The sequence below is a fragment of the Seriola dumerili genome, unplaced genomic scaffold (genome assembly GCF_002260705.1).
Source record: "Seriola dumerili isolate Sdu_G_001 unplaced genomic scaffold, Sdu_1.0 BDQW01000110.1, whole genome shotgun sequence".
In the NCBI taxonomy this organism is placed as follows: Eukaryota; Metazoa; Chordata; class Actinopteri; order Carangiformes; family Carangidae; genus Seriola; species Seriola dumerili.
Genome location: NW_019174365.1, coordinates 7,354,023 through 7,373,956, shown reverse-complemented (window position 1 = coordinate 7,373,956; position 19,934 = coordinate 7,354,023). Strand labels below are relative to the sequence as shown.

General features: G+C 38.4%; 2 protein-coding genes across 2 annotated transcripts; both read right to left on the bottom strand.

Moving 5' to 3' along the window:
- Window positions 1-301: 301 nt before the first annotated feature.
- Window positions 302-5,280, bottom strand: sf3b4 (splicing factor 3b subunit 4). The gene is made up of 6 exons (XM_022747472.1): window positions 5,214-5,280; window positions 4,039-4,167; window positions 3,398-3,940; window positions 2,412-2,582; window positions 1,715-1,876; window positions 302-531 (listed from the first exon to the last, which is right to left on the bottom strand). The coding sequence occupies exons 1-6, from the start codon at window positions 5,245-5,247 to the stop codon at window positions 359-361; spliced, it is 1,212 nt and encodes a 403-aa protein (XP_022603193.1). The 5' UTR covers window positions 5,248-5,280; the 3' UTR covers window positions 302-358.
- A 631-nt stretch (window positions 5,281-5,911) lies between these two features.
- On the bottom strand, window positions 5,912-14,998 carry lix1l (limb and CNS expressed 1 like). Its single transcript, XM_022747644.1, has 6 exons — window positions 14,376-14,998; window positions 11,572-11,735; window positions 11,118-11,258; window positions 10,073-10,168; window positions 9,563-9,640; window positions 5,912-8,875 (listed from the first exon to the last, which is right to left on the bottom strand). Exons 1-6 carry the CDS (start codon window positions 14,713-14,715, stop codon window positions 8,624-8,626), a joined length of 1,071 nt encoding a protein of 356 aa, XP_022603365.1. The 5' UTR covers window positions 14,716-14,998; the 3' UTR covers window positions 5,912-8,623.
- Between the last annotated feature and the right edge of the window lie 4,936 nt (window positions 14,999-19,934).

The window sequence follows — 19,934 nt, the reverse complement described above, 5'->3', positions numbered from 1 at the left end:
CCTTTGGACGCCCCAAGAGTCTGCTGAATAGATGCTGTATTATCTTTTGTTCAGTGCATTAAGATAAAACAATTTTTTATATTCTAATTTTTACATTTCTATTTAAAAGTGAAGAAATTTGACTCTTTATGGGCTGTTCTACAGAAATAAAAATAACCATTAAGTAATTTCTTAGGGTGAGAAAAATATATCACAAACGTGTACTAAAAACTTTATTCATCAAAAGGTCCTTCAACTGTACAATGACCAAAAAAAACAAACAAACAGGTTAAATTATTCTCCCAGTTACATATTGTAGTAGTAAAAAAAAAAAAAAAAAAAATCTAAATGCGAGCCTGTTTCTACAGTCTGAGATGGATTACGGTGGCATTGGTGCTCTCATTGGGACGCGTGGTGGGGCACCAGGGGGCCTTGGTGGCATCGGGGGTCCTCTCTGGAAGCCAAAAGGAGGTGGACGAGGAGGACCAGCACCGTAGCCAGGTGGAGGCATGGGAGGAGGTGGCCCTCTCATACCTGGAGGCACAGGTGGACCTGAGGGAAACAAAGAGGGTGATCATAATTAGAGAAAACATTCACCTTTGATTATGTGGTCTCACCACAGCCAAGGATAACCACAATTAAAACAGCATCCTGTGCAATAATCATTTGCAGGGGCTCGGAGTGAATAATGGCCAGTTTGGAGACGACATTAAAAACCTATTGTAGAATGCACATCCTCCATTCATGTCGCATTCTTAATCATATTCTGAACTATGGTCAAATTTGTCAATTGATTTCAATTCACTACTTTAAACTTTCAAAATACAATATTTTAAACACATTAAACACTATATGTAATAATTCTACACCAATCTCTCAACCAATATTGGATGCAGATCACGTACGCCTTTCTAAAGACTCACTTCAAGATCAGGGTGAAACTCAGGTGTGTATGGGTGCCTTCACACTGTGCAATAACAACAATCATACAAGTTCACTGTATGTCAAACTGTGCAAGATGGATCCAATAATATCTTGTCAGGCTGTATGATACCAACTGTGAGGCATGTCAGATAGTGCGATGAATGAATGGTGAATCATAGCACATTGATGTAAAGAAGATGCAAGCATAGACATGATATCATGTTGCAGCTTTCATCTGTGATACTCTTATGTTTTGAGAAAGTCATGAAATAATAAAGACGCTTTGTCAATACTTCTATGCACTGAAACTCTTTAAAGAGGAGGGGCAGGAGATGGTGAGGCCCAGTTGCTGCTAGGGAAGAAAGGGCAAAATGAAATAATGATTTTGCTAATCGAGTTGTGGTTTCAGTTTTTAGACAGAAACATGGACAATCTTTCACAATTGTCAACTGTTCCCTCTTTTTCAGCAGTTCTCGATAATGGTGAAATTGTGCTTCAAGAATTCATTGTACTAGGATGGTCCAGAAACAAAATTTGGTTTGGTTCAATGAAAGGCATGCTCATAGGAGCTAATTTGTCATGGTAGACACGGAAACATTGGTATGTGTCAATACTATACAAATCGTTAAATCTATTTTGTAGTATAATACAGATATGCAGAAGAGAGGTTATTTACCCTTCAGTTGTTCTTTTACAGACAATACTGCACTGAGTCGATTATAACGTACGGCAATCTTTGTTCAAATGACAGAGGTAATGTTTGTGAACTGAAGAGAGACTTGTATTTCACAAAAAGGGCCACAGTGCTCACCCATGGGAGGTCCATATGGTGCTCTGGGTGGCATGCCCATGGGCGGGGGTGGAGGCATGCCAGGCGGCGGCGGTGCCCGTGGTTGATTTGATCCTGGAGGAGCAGGAGGTGGAGGTACCATGCCAGGAGGAGCAGGAGGGGGCATGGGCATCTGAGGCATTCCTGTGACAGAAACAATAAAGTGTATAAAAGTTAAATTCTTTTGCTGCAATACCAAACTATGGTAATGGAAATGTATGCATGTTCAAAGAAATAGAATAGAGGGAATCACAACTGCCGTTTATGGTCAATTACACTTTTTAATAGTAGTATGAATGCTGGATTTCTCATTTTAAATGCTCTTCAGGTTTATACCATTTTAAAATCTGATTATGAATGTGCATTTGTCATTTGTTGCCAATTTCACACAGCTTTTAAATTATGTAAATACACATCAGCTCCCATGTATTCAGTGTTCTTTGCTATATTTTCAGATTTTCTTGCCTTTTATTTCAGATAGCCATCAGTATCTGTGTCGTAAACCTCTAAGCCACCAGGACATCCCTCCTTTACCAGTTTTTGAGTTCATCCATAACATCCAGTAGCGAAAATTTGAGGACACCGAGCTCTATTGCACGCTAGAACTTTCTCAATGTACTGTTGTGTGCCCTTTCACTTGCACAGTGGAAACAAATTTTAAGTATTAACAAGCCATTACCTGGATGCATGTTGGCAGGGGGGAAGGGTGGTGGCCCGGGTGGAGGTCCTCCACCCCCACCCTGTGGGCCTGGAGTCCCTGCAGTTGGAGGCATGGCCATGCTAGGGGGCATTGTTGGAGGCATCGATCCCGGAGGAGGAACAGGAGGGAAAGCACCAGGAGGTGGCATGCCTGCACAGAAACAAGTTGTAATTACAATTTAAGTCATAATTTCGTGTTGTACCAGTGCACTAAGTCAAGCCGTCTGACTGATTAATTCGTTAAATATTCCAGTCATCATAGCCATTAGTCATCTGTCAGCTGCGATGTTGATGGTTAGTTACATCACTGAAGATTAAATCAAAATCAATCTCGTTAACTAATGAGACAAAAGATGCATCAGTCAGAACAGCGTACTTACACTCACCACCTTCAACTACCCAATCTATAACCTTTAATCAGTCAACTGTTGTATATGAGAAAACACACCTAGACTATTGATTACAGCCCAAAGAAACAAAACCAAAGAAAATATATTAAAATTCTAATTTCAGATGTAAGATTATACCAACATGTGAGGTCTTTGCACCTTGGCAGAGACAGCTTTGCAGCAGAAATTTTATCTTTTGTTATTGTTGTTGAGATTATCACATCAGACTGGTAGAGAATGCAGTTACTTTTACATTGAAGAGTGAATTAAGAGGAAATGTAACAGGGAGAAATGCAACTTATGAAGAGCCTTCAAAGATGGTAGCACACCTTGATTTTTTACATATATGTTAAAGTATACAGATGCTAATATATACTACTGTTCTTCACTATGTAATGTTCTCTATAGGCATGTGGCCTGAAATTACCAACTAATGACTTTCTCATCCATAGAATAATTGAAAATGTTCGGAATTACACTAAAAGTGCAGTTAAAGTACAACTGAAAGGAAGAAAGCCAAAGGACATCCTAGACCCTCTGACATCAACCCTATAAAAGCACTCTCTCCTGGTCATACCTGGCATGGGCATCCCAGTTCCCAGCGTGGTCAGGACTGGTGTCGGAGCAGATGGTGGTGGGGGAGCATCTGCAAACAGCTGATGAGGTCTGTCTGCCTGGGAGAGAGGGTTTTGTGCCGCCAGGAGTCGCTCTGCAGCTGAGCCGTGTCGTTCTCCTTTAGAATCCTTCTTGAAGGCATACGACACCGTGATGGGCCTGTTGCACAGGTATTGGCCATTCATGGCCTCAATGGCGGCATCTGACGCATCAAAGCTGGCGAAATTGATGAAAGCATAACCCTTGGAGTTGCCAGTGTCTGGGTCTCGCATGATCTTTGGCGTCTGGAGGATCACGCCAAAGGCACTGAATGTGTCATAGAGCAGTTTCTCATCAATTTCCGGGTCCAGGTTACCAATGAAGATGTTTGCACCCACATCCAAGTTTTTGTTGTGCGCTGATGCCTTATTAACTCGAATTGGTTTGCCATAGAGCTTTATCATATTCATGATTTTGATGGCATAGTCAGCGTCCTCTTCGCTGAGAAACTCCACAAAACCATAGCCTGGGAAGGAAGAAAAAAAATTTAGGAGTGTCTTTTCTCTTCTCTGACATGTTGTAACTAGGTAATCACCATTTTGGGGCATATAAGATGATACTCACCCTGATGTTGTCCAGTGACCCTGTCTTTGGGCATGTGAGTATTGACTACAGGACCAGCCTGCAAGAAAAGCTCCCATAGTAACGGCTCTGACACTTTCTCATCCAAGCCGCCGACATACACAGTGGCGTCTGAAAAAAAAACAAGGGGGCAATTAAAAAAGAAATCATTATGACATCTAAGATATTTCATCTTAGATGTCCAAATTAGACAGAATTTTACAGGAGTTGGGATTAAGTCAAACTACAAACCAATGGAGATGCTTCGTGCTAATTTTCTTATTTAGAAATTTGAATTGGACTACATGTCCAGAACACCCCAAGACGATCTTTGGACAGTGAGATATACAGCTGCATTCAAGCGATTGCTGTTAAAATTATACCTAAAGAAATTATGCTGCCATCACGATCCCCTTGCCACAAACCGACTGATTTGCATTTCAGGATATGACATCGATAACACTTTAAATATCTAAATGATAACACAGTAACCTTACTCACTTCATAGTTGCCTAGAACATTGGTTATTGACACAGTTTCATATAATAGGACTGGACAAACATATCTGACACTTCCCATTGAAACGGAAAATGGAACTAGCATCAACTGCTTGGCAATTTTATCCATAATAATGATAAGACTATATCTCCCACATCTGGCCTTTACACTTTTTAAGTAAAAGAACCTAAAAACTCGAAATAGCTTGACAAAATAATACCAAGTACTGTGGGAAACAAAGTATGATGATTTGTTTTCGTCAATGTTATCGCAGAGTTCTGCCACAGGCTCATATATAACTAGTGTTAGCTCTGTTAACTATGAAAAGTTAGCGTGACAAGCTAACTGCTAGCCAACATAACGTAACTCTGCCTCTGATACTCTAAGAACAGAAGCCACACATGAGAAATCAATCAAAAGTCAACATTAAAGATAACTTCTTCTGTAGCAAGCAGGTAAGAGAAATTCAAGTAAGAGAAGTGCAGTTGAATTGTTAAATTAGCGGCAAGCCAAGCTAACGACAACTGAACACTTCCATGTGACCGAGCTAACGAGTTAGCTAACCAGGCGACAAACGGCGCTCAACAAAACAGCGTGAAGAGTTTGAAGTGTAACCCAGAAGAATATGCATATATGACCAAAACAAAAAGCTGAGACGCGTATCTTAATTGTGCAGTTACCTTGGTTTCTTTCTGAAATTGGTCCCGCCGCCATGTTGAATGAACAACGGAGGGCGAGCGTCGTAAACCGAAGCCCCACCTCTTCCTGCACTGCGTTGCCGTAGGCGGAAGTAAATAAAATATAATAAGATAAAATAAAAGTATTTTCAAAAAATAGGAAATACAATACTTCTGTGGAAAAAGACAGATTTCCTTTAGGAAATCTACTTTAAATAATTACTTTAAAGAATCTGACAGATATTTGTCCATGTCTGATCAAATATACTTCAATCTAAAAGGAAAGAGACTGCATTATATCATTTTAATAAAAAAGTGACAAAAGCAGATTATTGAATTACATTCTTTAGACATCTCTATTCTTTAAAAGAAATGGGGAACTAATAGGCTATTCAATCATAACAGTAACATGTAATTCTTTTGAGCAATTGCTAAGATACTTCTGATATGCTGTTTCAGGCTACTGTCACTGAAATACAACTCTGGTTCAACTGTGATTTAAAGAAAACTATGTACTCAAAAAACTGCTGGGTTAAAAAATAACCCAACCTTAACCTTACCTCTGGGTACAGATGAGTCAACTCAACTAAATAAAATTTTATATAGATTTGGTTGCTCATTCTTTTACTAAGCAATGTAACAAGTGAGATGACAAACTTTTGTATCAGCCAATTTATTACATCATATAAATCTACTAAAAGTATAAACATGGAATACAAAATGTTCATAGAAAATACATACAATAACAGCCCTCAAAAACACTTAAAAACAATACTGAATAGAATATGAAACCTAAAAAACAGAACTTAATCAACACATCATGCATCAAAGCAAAGAGAAGTCTGTTTTTTTATAAAATGGATAGCAAAAAATATACTGTTTTAAAAAAAGCCTTCATTGATAATGATCACAAAGAAAGGTCAAAGGCATTTGTAAGAAGACAGTTCTGAGATTAATGGCTTGTGGTCAAAAATAACACACATTATAAGCATTGAAATTAGAAGAAAAATGCAAACACACATAATTCAAGAGCTCCAGCCAGATTCCTATAACAAGCTCATTTAAATACTTGTTTAGTTTCTCTCATTAATTACATTTCTGCTTTAGCATGAGTGCACCGGCAGTACAGTATGTTCTTAAGTCGGACTTGAAACCGGTTCATGGGACGATACTGAATCTCTGAAAACACATCTGTTGTTGACATTGTTGGAGCTGTTTAGTTCAAAATGTAAAGTGAAAAGGAAAACGTGAGATTAACGAGGCTGGATTCAAGCTGCAGAACTGTGAGGTCAAAGTGTGCATTACATCAGTTCAACTGTCTATTTTAACATTTCAGCATTCACTGAAGAGCGCTGCAGGGTCTTTGCCAAGAGGGCAAAATTACTTGCTGCTACACACGTATTTTATGAGCTGAGTACCAAACCAACAATATATAATGGTTATAAATGTATAACAAAGGTAGTAAGATTTAATAAATCCTTCATAACAACATATTAAGGTATTGTAGCAGTAACATAGCATGTAATCCATAACATCACCTTTACATGTAAGACAAAGGATTTAAAATAGAGTAGCACCACCCTTTTAAAGATCCCATTAAATGAAAGTTAATGGGTCTAATCATTGCATGCTACCATTTTTATAAAGGCACAATGATCCCAGAGAAGAGATACAGCAATAGAATATTAAAATTGATCTGGCTTTAATCATTAGACTACATTCCTGCTTCTTTTGTTTTTTTACTTGCTGTCTCCTTAAATTTTATGTAATGAGTTTCTTCTGTTGACAATCCAACACTCAGCAGCAGCACAAGCCCGCCTGCTGTTTAACTTGCATAACTCACTGCCCACATTTCCTTCCAACCAGAGCCACATATTATCAAGTAAACTCTCACTTCCATTCCATGGGGTCTTTAAAAGGCTACTCGTTGAAATGCCTTCATTCTTATATTGTAATAAAATACATTTTGGATAGACAGGGAAATTTGAGGATATCACATTAGCAGTATAAAAGAAATCAGGTCCTTCAACATAAAATATTTGAAAGGTGATAAGTGCGAGTTACATACATTGTTTTTAGCCCGTGGACGAACACCAGCGCTGACAACCAAATTCTGCTTCCAATATCTTAAAAAACAGAAACCACAAGCAGTGGTACTGTTTTGCATTGACTACGATGACTCACACATGACTCACACATGATGAATAAGCTTGTTAAAAAGCCAAACTTCATTATAACGAAAGATCCCTCGGTTCATTTTCTGGCCCTCACCACTGTGTGACTATTTACTGTTTTTGCTGAGACCCTCACCTACATTTTAGTCTCCCAAGCACCAGCTCTTTTGATGTCCTCTAGATGAAGCACATGACAAGCACAACCTGTATCACAAGAGTAATTCTATAGTCTGAACAGCGCCGCTTTGCAGGTCCATTAGTTGAGAGCACACTGAAAATATACATTCAGCTAGTGTCATGGCCACCAAGCATACAATGAACGTTAAAATAGTTGTTGCCTTAACAAACAAAAATAAAACAAAGTGATGGTTCACTCTCTGATTTTTCAAAAACCTGAGCTGCTATCAGAGCGATCAGTCCCCTGCTTACATTTCTGTAAAAGTACCCACAACTTTTTACATGAGCCAATAAGTATTTCTCAATGCTTACTGGAATTGTCACATACTTACATTATATTCTCATTACAACTGGTAGGATAAATGTCTATTATACCCATTATGGAAAACCTCATTGTGAAGTACTGACATTGTAGGGGATCTTTTATCCCCTTCCTTGCGGCTTTTGCTGTTTCTGTGATAATATTTTAGAAATACTCTGTTTATTAGTGAACACAAGGTACATGCTATCATGGTTTAAAGCTTGTTAAAGAAAGGTATGTACTCTCTTTTGCTACTTTTTACCACTTTCACTTGCCAGAGTCCACAATACTACTACTAAGTACTGTACATGAATGCACCAAAAACATTAAAGAAACACGCTGGTTTGACTTAAAAATGATCTTTACCTCATATGAGTTTGGTTTTTGGGGTCATATTACCGTATGACCTGTACATTCACTGATGAAAGGCAGGTTTTGTTTGTTGCAGTATGAAATAAAGAAAAAAACATGTACACTCCAGTAAGCTGGTATGCCAAGCAAGTTTACAGGTATTAAAAAAAAAAAGCACTGATGTCCTGTAATCACTAGGCACGAAGAGGTAACGGCTATAGCGGCAAATGTTTGTTTTATGGACGGATGTGCATACTGTAAAAATCAAGGCCTGATTACCTGGTCCTCACAACAACACACAAGATACAAAACCTAAAAAAATCAGATGAAGCATCTTTATCTCTATGAAATGTTCAATACTGTTACCAGGAATCCTACGGAATGTGAAGGCTTGTTTCCACGTGTTAGGTTTAGTGTGATGGCAGGGTGGCAGTGTTGGCTGCACTGAGCTGACCCACAGCTAACATCAGGATATCTTTCTTCTCCTTGTAAAAACGCAGTTCTCTGCCCGCCAGCCTGGCATCTTCCAGTTCTCGCTCTGTGGAGGCCAGCTCCTGCGCAATCGTGCCCGCTACGCTCTGTTCCCGGTTCACCCAGTCGGCGGCCATCTGAGTGCGCATGTCATCATCCAGAGCCCGGTGGGAATAGTGAGCCAGCACCTCCTGCAAAGTTCAGCAACATCGAAGAGTCAAAGGGTGCATTGCATTGACCGTCAAGTCAGGATGTAGAAAGATTCCTGTGAATCCTCAGTCAATGAGCCAGTGGAAACAAGTGCTGCAGTTTTTATTCTTTAGATGTTAAGAGGTTAAGAATATATAACATAATATCTCACATTTGAAGGTGTGTGATGATTTGCATTACAGATAAGCAACCTGGAGGATAAACTGTCGGACAAACAGAAATGATATTTTAAACTATGTTTTCTGATACTCTAAGCTTACTAGTGGAATGAACTGCAAACCAAACTTAGTATTTCTCTGAGGGATCTTAAACTTCTCCAAACTTTATATATGTAATTTGTTGTCAGGTCTCTAACGTAAAAGAAATCTTGAGCCCAGTGAGACTCAACGATTAAAAAAAACTTAACTAACTAAAATCCATCTTTTAGGTATGTTAGAATTTATAAAAAACCTCCTCTCTGGTGTCCTTATTTTCCAGCTTGCCACTGCTCTCTAAACATTCATGGTGAGAAGGAAAAATGTCTGATCTATCTGGAACAGTCCTTGTTATGTAGAAAAACACATCATATAATTAGTTCACTTAAAAACTTAAATGTAAAAGCTGAAAGCCGCTGCTGTACTTGGATAATTGAACCCATCTGTGAGATGGGCTTGAATCCCTTGCAGTACCTGTCGGGAACACTGTCGTTCTCTCATGGCTTTGAGGCTTCCATTCCAATGCAACAGCTGAAACACAGTCATCAGCTCCTGAACACACAAACACAGCCAAGCCAGCAGGAATATGAGACCAAACTCACTTCAGAACACTCAATATTTAGCAATTCAGTAGTGTAAACCATGCATGCTGTCTCCAGATGTCTAATTTCCAGTTAGAAATGGGGTTAGGATGTTCTAGCTTCAAGCTCATGTGGGCTCAAACTACTGTATGTAACCAGTGGAGGTCCATGAGCTGCATCCACACGAAATGTTAGTATATTTGTCAAAGGGTGTCACTGGTACGCTAGAGGCATACGAGCTAGAAATCTCTTTAAAAACATTTTAGGTAGCTATTACACACTCATGCTCCTCACATGCAAAATGTTTATAGATGCCACTTTGTTATTTTCACACTCCTCTGGTGCGTCTGACTAGCATAAACTGCTACTTAACACAACACAGACATTCCTGATATGTATGCACCTGAAACTCCAGCATGGATTTTCCTTTGTTGGACTCAAGCATGAAGCGAAATGCTCCAATTCCCGTGTTGGGATTGTCAGCCTCTTCTCTGTTTCCCTGTGAACGTCAACAGGCAGTTAATGACGGTATGCTGTATATGATGGCTTACATGCTTGGACTTTGAGGTCGGCCACAGACACTGAGGAGAATGACTAACATATGATGCATTTACTTTCTTGCACATTGATATCTTTAAGGTACCCTGTGATGTTATGACCACTAGTAGTGCTATGGAGCAGTGCTTTTGCAAGTGGGTCCCTGTTTTGTTTGTGCCGGTGCTCACATATAATGACCGGATTCACATTCCTGGCAATGGTTTCACACTAGTCCTCTGATCAACAGGTGTTGGTAAGAAATGCAGTAGAGTGCCAGCACGTAGCTTGATAAAATCAGCTTAGCAAATGTTTCACAAGAAAGAAAATGCAAACCACACATTGATTAAGATTACTTAAAGATACACTCCATGTTTGTAGAGGGTAATACTGACTGTGCACAAAAAAACTTCAGTTTACTCCACAGAGCACATTTTAAGTAAGTCCCTGTGAGGAATTTCCTTGGTAGTTTGTTTTCAAAAATTCTATTTTCCGTAAATAAGTTTTCTTCCTCGAGAGATTTACTGCATCTGTTTTCAATAAAACTAAATAGGAGCCACCATGCCAAAAGTGAGTGAGTGAGTATGGGAGCCCATCCAAGGCACCAATATTTTACTTAATTTTGACTGCACTGTGCATATTTGCAAAGCAACTACTGGATTTCAAAAATCACAGTGTGCAATTTGCAGGAGTTACTTCATACACAACAGGCTTATGGCATACCTCCACATGTACCGTGAAAACACATTTATAGCTACTGCATTACACTTATGAGTCATATACAACTCTTACACTACACTATTTATACTTATCCCCTTACCATGGTACCAGTGTGGAGGTCTAGTAGACTGAAGGTGCATAGCAGCTACATATATATTTAAACACGCATCTTTCAGAAATTTCTCATAACTTACATTGAAGGAGGCCAGGGCCTCACTCACACTCTTCTCAATGAAGTCGTCTGTGATGCGACGAGAGGGATGTTCATTGAAAACAGAGTTCATGAGGGCAATCTTGGCAGCGCTGCGTCTTGCCTCTGCCTTGGTGGGACAGAACTGTCAAACAGTGAAGAAAATGTGCATAAGCAGCAGTCAGATACAATCAGATATGTACTGTACAGTCAAAAGGCTGAAGACCGCCAGTGTTTATAGGGAGTAAAGCTAGCAACAGAGTGCACAGATCTTAAGTGACTGTTTTCTGGTCTTGTGATTGAATCCATACTTGGTATGTTGCGGTTGCAAGCATGTTGGAATTTTGTAAGCTTGTAACATGGTGCTTTAATGACCCTTTTTTCTTAAACAAATCATACAGTATGAAGTGTTTCTCCATCACAAAGCAAAAAAAAAAAAGAAAATGCAGATTCTGTACCTGGAAACTTCCGAAGCAGCTGCCTCCTGGAAGACTAACATAGCAAACATATGGTGGGCTGTTGGATGGGACCATTTCATAAACAACTAAAGCTCCGTTCCGCAGGTCAGCCCCTCTGCTCAGCTTCATCTGCCAAAACTCCTGTAAAGCTTCCACCACGTTTACTAGACGGAACAGATAAGTAAACTGTCACATTGTGATATATGAACCCTGTCTTTTATCAATAACCCTATTTATAGAAAAAGATATTATAGTGCCTAGATATCTAAATGCTTTTTGCAATCAGTTTGCATTTAAAGTGGCATTAGTCCCTGGCTGTGCTCTGTAACATCCTCTCTAAACACAAAGATGGAAAGGGTGGGGGAAGGTCATTTCAAGGATGCCAGGGGATTTTCCTGAAAAGATTTAGGTGGCTGCCTAAAGGAAATTCTGCATCACCTCAGAGGAACTGCTTGAAGAAACACACGGTCAACGCTACAGTCTATGTGCTCATGAGAGAAAGCTCCACATACGAAACAACAGCAAAAAAAAGCAGTCAAATTTGCAACTCAGTCATAAATAATTATTTGGGTTTGGGCTTGGGTTTGGGTTTGCGGGGAGATGTGAGTGCAGCCAACATTATCCAGGTCTCTTTCACTTCTGTTACCTCTCAGCCCGTTCCTGCTGAGCTCTCACTGTTTGATACGAACACGGGCTCACTGCTTCTCCCTCACACACAGAGTCTGGAGCCTGATCAGTACGTTTTGGGGCTGCAGCTTTGCCAACCATAGACATGAAAAAAATACAAAAGCGTATTCTGACATCACATATATAAATCCCTAAACTGCAATCCAAGTAATTTTGTTATTGCTCTTACTGTGTGGAAGCAAAATGCTCACTATAAACTGTTCTCTTGTTGTAGCCAAATATAAAGTAATAACTTATGTGCTATTGTCAAAGTTGTGATGTTATTTTCACAGCAGACTACATCAATCCATACTGTTCTCTATTTCAAAAATTATAAAATGTATTGTTTATCATAAGTATCCTTCCAACTAGATGGAAGCACTAGATGTAAAACAAGCCAGTGGATGTACTGTAGGCTATATACACAGTACTTTCCCTAACACAGAGGCCAGCTAAAGTAAACCCAACAAACTCAGTTCTAACCCTGACAAAGAGTGATTTTTGAGCATCTATAGGGTTCAGGACAGTGATAAGATAATGCATTTCCTTAAATATAAAAGACAAAGAGTCAGGAAATATTGGGAGATAGCAGAGGATGATATATTATATGTGACAGCGGTGCTGGTCCAAGCTCAGACCCACAAAACGTGACACGTGACTCCGACCACTGATCCACCAGAAGCACCCTGTTTCCACACTTTTGAGCACAAATCAAGTACAAAAACTTGCACTAGGTCTTGTGTGATCAGGAGAGCTTGCCAGAGCTATATTCACCAATCATTATATTAATGATTAATACTCTCTAAGGAATTAAGTAGCTTTTAGATGGAAAGAATGCACTGATTTGACAAAATGTAATGTATTGCAGGCAAGTAAAAGTAGACTGCCACATCAAAAAATTTATATTCATCAACCATGGTAGGAATGAGGGCTTTTTAACTTATAACAAACAGAATTATTTGTATGTCTTCATTGTGTTTTATTGTATGATATGAAATGAAAAATGTAGACAAGCCAAATTACATCCTAATATCGGTAAAATTATTATTTCCAAAAGACTAAAATATGACAGATGTGTTTGTTTTTTTTTAAACATTGTGATAATTTATCTAACATCCTTTTTTCTTCCCAAGAGTAAATCACTAAATTGGAGCAACATTAAGACAAAGCTACAGCCAGTCTACAATCTTTATGGTGCTGCCAATGTTGATGGTGTTAAGTAGCCTAAACGGGATAGAGGAGGAGAGAGGCTGTTAGTCAGAGCACAGAGGGACAATCTTTTGGAAATAAATCCTATTAGCACAGGACAGGAACACTTGTATTAGCTCCAACTGCCAACATTATTGCAGCTTTTGGTTAGTTTTAAGCATGCTTCTTGTCGATGTGCGTCAGTGATATATATAACTAGATAAAAAAGAACATCATCAGAGAAATTAACACAATTTTGAGCACAAATCAAAGTTTTCAGGAAATTTTAAGTTCAAGCTTTTTTGTAAGAAAGGCTCTTGTAAAAATTACACCTATCTGGTACTTTGTTTGTCTTAGTGCTGTGGTGTATAGTTTGGATATGATATCAAATATTCTGATCATATCTGAAAAGAGGCTAACATGACTTTACAAATATATTTACTACTGGCAAATTTCTTTTTTCACAGTTCACAGTACATGATCAGTACTGTAAAGTGTCCAATGTAAAATTAATTTAATGTAGTTATAATTCATGGGTAGTTCATAATAGAATTCATAATAGTTTATTGTTCGTAGTTGTAAGCCCCCCAGAGCCGTGGTAGTTAATCCTATAATGACAAGGCTGAAGCAAAGGTTACTATAGCTCTATAAATATAAGAGGAAAACTCCTGAGAAACATTACGGTGATATTACATCTGGTGAAAATTGCCATAGCTCACAGTAAAACAAGATAAAGTCCATATATATTTGAAGCTGCGTAGCTAAACATGAACATGACAGCATGTATGTTTATGTTTTTCGTTGCTAATCCACTTCCAAACAAATGGCGCAGCTAAAAGTGGCTTTCTGCTCTTCTAAACTCCCCCTCCCCAAGTAAACTGAAGCTGTATCACACTGATTACCATCATTATTTCTACATTTAACGGGTCATTATCACCACCAGACGTTACCTCTGCCGTAACCTTGTGTGTGTTTGGCGAAGCTGCGGACAACAGCCTCCACTGCCTCCTTCAGCACCGCCGGGTTCCCCGGGTTACAGTGGCCGGTAGCCCCCGGCCCCAGTCCCGCTCCGATACCGCCGTAGAGGCTGTGTAGCTGTAGCGGAGGCGGCGGCGGGGGAGGCCCGGACGAGGCGGCCAGAGAGGCCGGGGAGGGCAGCAGCGGCGCGATGGGGACCGTCACTCCGGGCCGGAGAGAGGAGCGGAGGGTCCCGGTCGGTCCTGAACCGAATCCAATCCCTGGCTGTAGCCTCTGAGGGCGGATACTGTCCGGGATAACGTTAGATTCCATTGTCCCAACGTAACGTCTGCGAAGTCCGGGTCTGGAGGAAATGTGTTCCGATCAACCCGACGGGTTCAGGTTCAAACACGGTCTGTAGGGGCTGAATGAACAAAGTGTTAGCAGGCTTTTGTCAATCACAGCCAGAGAAGTACTCAGCCGACGTTTCTTCGACACTTAACACTGCTGCTATGCATCCTCACTCTCTGGATTAGACTGCGGGGTTGTCAGTCAAATGATGCATTCAAGGCCTCCTGGTAGTTTCCTGGCTCTGATTTAAAGGACCAACACGCCAGTATTTTTTATATGTTTCAGCCATATTTATCTGTGGTTTCAGCTCTTTATTTATCATTTACTGCATTCTACATAACTGTTTGATGCCTTTAGTAATTGTGTGCTTTTTAAGCATATAAAGTGTATTTGTATGATTATAATATCTGTAATTTATTACACTGTGCATTCTCAGGACGTTATAGTATGTAGGATTTATTTGTTAACTCAGTCCAGTGTTAGTCGGTTTCTTTGTAAAAAGTCTAACATGTCTGTTTTATATGCAGCAAGTCGTTTAATGTGACAGAAACTTCTCTTAAATTAATCCATGTCTACATACTGTAATTTTACTGCTGTTTTTTTCTGTGTTCTTTGTATATTGGTTATTGCATGTTTGTTCATCCTTAAAAAAGAGACTCCTCTGTTGTCTTCCTGGTGTTTCTCCCATTCTCCAGTTGAAGGATTTTCCTTATTCGAACTGAGGGTCTAAGAATACAGGGTGTTGAATGCTGTACATATTGTAAATCCCATTGAGGGAAATTGGTGATATTGGGCTATATAAACAAATATGATGTGGCTTATAAGAGACAATAACAGTAACCAGACCTTGACTTTGATTTACGGTTTTATTTTAAGTAGGTCTTTAAAATCTAACGAAATAAAATAAACAACACTTTCAACTTTTGATGTTCAGTTTTCATTTTGAGGCTGTGCTTAGTGATGTTATAGTGATGGACCAAAATATACAGCCAGATGTTTCTAATGTTTTGCGCAATACCATCCATACATGAGGATGACCAACTCTCAGAAACTCACCTATTAATGATGAAAGATGTAATGCCTCTAAAAGAAATAAACAATCAAATGACACTTTATAGCAGTTTACAGCAAGCAGAGATTTGTGCTGAATGCTTGTTTGTACTGCTACTTTGTTCATCTAATTTGTAAAACGCAGAATGCTGCAATAGTTAAACAAAAAGTGAAAAACATGCTGTAGTTATAACGCTTGTTGTTGTTTTTGAAACTAACAGATGCTAAAATGTCACATTTCTGCAATGTCAGCATCAGAAAGATGCACCTTTACTGTATGGTATGTTGTTGAGTTATGTGCATGTCATTGTCATGTTTCCGACTTTTTATGTAGGGCCTGAAGGCAGCAGTGGAAAGTCAGAGAAATATCAAGCCAAGAAATCTGAGCCTCTTCTGTTCTCCTCTGGCACCAACAGGGAACAACTACAGTGAGGGCTTACAGCTCCAGCTCTGCAGCCTGAACCATGTGATTAAAACTTGGAAGCAGAATAACTAAGTTTAGTCAATAAGACAGCAAAAAAATGATGCTACTTCTTTGAAGCAAGCAAACAGATAAAGAAAGTAAGTAGTTACTGGGTTTAACTGTTAATCAGTAGACCACCAACTTTGTACAAAACAAATACTTGGAAGAGGAAATGGGACCTCCTCTTGCGCTTCCTAAGTGTTTTTTATGACTGTAGGGGCCTTGTGTAATTTTTCATTCTTTCAGTGGTCTGGGATGAGGCCAGAGAAGCTCAGAGGAAGAACTGTAGGGAGCATTTGATTAAAGTCTTTTTTAAGCTGATTCTGCGTTAGATTCAGTCACTGCGCGTCTGGTTCCACTAAAAAACAAATTTTAAGCAAATTACAGCAGAGTGCGAGACTGCGACCTCACAGAAATCAAAAGAGTGTCTTAAAATGTAACAATGTGAAGCTGTGGCCTGTTGACATTGTTTACCAGAGAGTGCACACAAAACAGGAAGAAGAATCAACATTCATATATCACAATTGTAATGAGTGTTTGGCTCACTGGAGGGCACACTCTCATTTCATTACATCAGTTTATAATAACCTCAGCTATGCAGCTTTACTGGCCCATGTTCATTTCCTCTGACATACGGACCATGATGTTGTCCTCCAGTCGTCTAATGCTTCGTTTGTCTAAGCTCCTGTGGGTTTGTTGTCGCAATAAGGAATCATCTGACCTCTAAACACCAATGGACTGAATTTTTTTTTTTTCCACTTCTTGTCATATTTACTTCCCCTCATTGTTTATCAAATTATTATTAGCCTATTGTAACCATCAGCCGTCTTGAACTTGTTAGTATTGCTTTATAATTTTAAGCAGACCTGTAAAACATCTGATTTTGGCAAAACACAATGATACAAATAAGTATATTTAATACTTTTTAAAAAAAACTGTGACGTACTATACTTAATCATTTTAATTTAATGCTACTTTATATTTCACTCCAAAACTGCACTTCTCACTGTATTACATTTATTAATTTACATAATAAGCTTATAAAATGCAATACATGGCGGGGCCCTGTGATATGTTTCAGATCATGTGTTAGAAGAGCAACTAAAGAGCAACATGTACAAAACTGTTTGAGGCCAAAAGAAATGTAATTATCAAATATATACAAAACAACAAAGAGAGAAAAGTACAAAGATAAATACAAATTTGTACTTGAACTTGTAACCCCTCAGATTTATCTTGTGAAGGGTCCTGGTCTCTGTGTCAGGAACCACTGGACTAAACTACCCAATGGTACATGTATAAGGTTAAACTTGATCCACCTCAAACAGCTACACCAGTAACATGCTCCTTACACATTGCTGTATTTGTATTCAGAATCTAATTATATACATTTTGCTGATGATACTTCTGTTCTTTTCTTTAAGTGGGAGTTTAAATACAGGACTTTTACTTGAAGTGCAGCATATATTTTGGTATTGGCACTTTACTTTTTCACTTTACTAAAAGATGTAAGTCCACTAATATTTTCAGTACTTTTATTCTACTACTTCTGTTTGACAGATGTTACTTTATTGATTAAAACATATGATCAGTTTTTACATGTTGCTGAAGTAAAATATTGATTTCAAGATTTTTATCTCCAACTGAGTGTTTTTACAGTGTGTTGCTTGCTGCTTTTACTTTAGTAAAGTATCTGAGCAGAACACTGGGCTATTACGATACTGGTAATGAGTCTTGAATTTACTGTGCTATGACTGAGCCAACACTGAACTGAGCCTAATAAATCTTTACTGTCTGAGTATCAGAAGGTCAAAGAAGTAGACGTGTAAAACCTTTGAAACGAGACAGAGTCAGGGCTTATTTTTCTTTATCCTTTTTAGAGTAAACTACATACATCTCCTAGTTTACATTTCTCTGATCTTGCACAGTTTGCCTTTGTACCTACTTCAACACTTTTGTGTAGTATTAAGGTCTATGTCACCCATACACGCCTTGCATACCACAGCAAAGATGTCTAGAATATTTTTTTTTCCCTCAGTTTAAGAGGATGGCTTTGAGGGATGTAAACAACCTAAGTCGTTTCCACCAGGCTAGTGGCAAACAGACTGCGGACTGAGGGAATAATCTCTGGTTGAAAACAATCCCACATCTGGTTTTAATCAAAGCTTTACAGTCAAAATCTGACTTTTAAAACTCCAGTGCAGGGCTTTCCCACTAGATGAACAGAGACTCATAGGATTGTCATTCACATTTCATTAAACGGTGTGTGTTGTTTATGTTCTCTGCTCACATATTCTTATCCAAAGATGGTTTTTTCCTCTGTATCAAATTGTTTATTAGTGACTGGGGCTGAGTGCGGTTGAAAATTAATTCCTTTACGACAACCATAAAGATAGACTCGTAGCAATAACACCCTGTTGGATGTAAACCAAAGGTAGAAGGTTTACATCCACATGGCTGAATGGCCATGGCTGATTCATGAGACTGTTCCCCAAAGGACAGCTTAATGAGTCATTTTTTAAAATCAATTTATTCAACTTGATTTTTTTATTCAGATTTTAATGTTTAGATTTTTTGTTCTGTAATCCTGTTATTTCTGTGCCAACGGCTGTCCATTAATTTAAGACATCGAAACGTTACAACTCAAAAGAGAAGCTTTTTTATTTACTCTAAACTTTAATCTCTGTTCTTTATGTACTTATGTGTTAGGGCTGAGATGGATATTCATAATGAAACAAAAATCTAGTCTAAGTCTTATGACATATTTATTAACAATATTAATAATAATAATAATAATAATAATAATAATAATAATAATAATAATAATAATAATAATAACAACAACAACAACAACAATAATAATAATAATAATAATAATATTTTTTCTGAGAACATAATGATTTTTTTCATGTTTTCATGCTGTTAAGTCGTAATGATGATCAGTGAGTGGCGATCATAGATCACATAAAACATAATTTTTTTTATTTTTATTTAATGGAATCCAACAATCAGATCTGATCAGTGATATAAAAAATACCATAAAAACTACAAAAATGGAAAGCATGACTCATCACTTCTTTAAAAGGTAAATGACTGAAAACAGAAGAACAACATGACCTATATTAAGATTCTATAATAAACCTAGCACTTTTCTAAACAAAAATTACAACGTGCTATACATCATAAAAGCACCAGCAACATCAGGGATACTGAAAACAAAATGATGACATGCTTTTCAACTGAAAAAACAAAATTAATTAATTAAATACTTTATGATATAACGTCAAAATAGATGGCCAAACAGACCTAGTACAACAACAAAATAGAAAATAAAACAAGACACTGTCAGTTATCTTATCTGTTACTGTATCAGTTGAAACTGATGTAGCAATATCAAACATACGTGGCTCACTGTCATAACGGTGACGCTGTTACTGGTGATTAAGTGTTTTATTTAATCAATATGATAAGATTCACTCTCATGTTGGATGTTGGACAGTCAGCAGAGGAACTGTTGGACTTTGGTTTTTGTTTGCCCAGCTGGCAGAGTGAGCAGCAAGGGTCATGACTGTGATTCCCTAACTAGCACAAACATCCAATAATGTCCCGTTTTATCATCTTGTCCAATCAGATTCACATTATGACAGGGCTGCGTCACACAGCTGAACTATAAGAGGAGTGAGAGTCC

Excerpts from the sequence above, each read along its gene's own strand:
- sf3b4 (XM_022747472.1), bottom strand. The coding sequence starts at position 5,247 with ATGGCGGCGGGACCAATTTCAGAAAGAAACCAAG. Across the intron at positions 3,941-4,038 it reads GGTCACTGGACAACATCAGG|GCTATGGTTTTGTGGAGTTT; the intron begins GTGAGTATCATC and ends CTTCCTTCCCAG. Across the intron at positions 532-1,714 it reads ACCATATGGACCTCCCATGG|GTCCACCTGTGCCTCCAGGT; the intron begins GTGAGCACTGTG and ends TGTTTCCCTCAG.
- lix1l (XM_022747644.1), bottom strand. The coding sequence starts at position 14,715 with ATGGAATCTAACGTTATCCCGGACAGTATCCGCCCTCAGAGGCTACAG. Across the intron at positions 11,736-14,375 it reads CACACAAGGTTACGGCAGAG|TAAACGTGGTGGAAGCTTTA; the intron begins GTAACGTCTGGT and ends TGTTCCGTCTAG. Across the intron at positions 8,876-9,562 it reads AACGACAGTGTTCCCGACAG|GAGGTGCTGGCTCACTATTC; the intron begins GTACTGCAAGGG and ends TGAACTTTGCAG.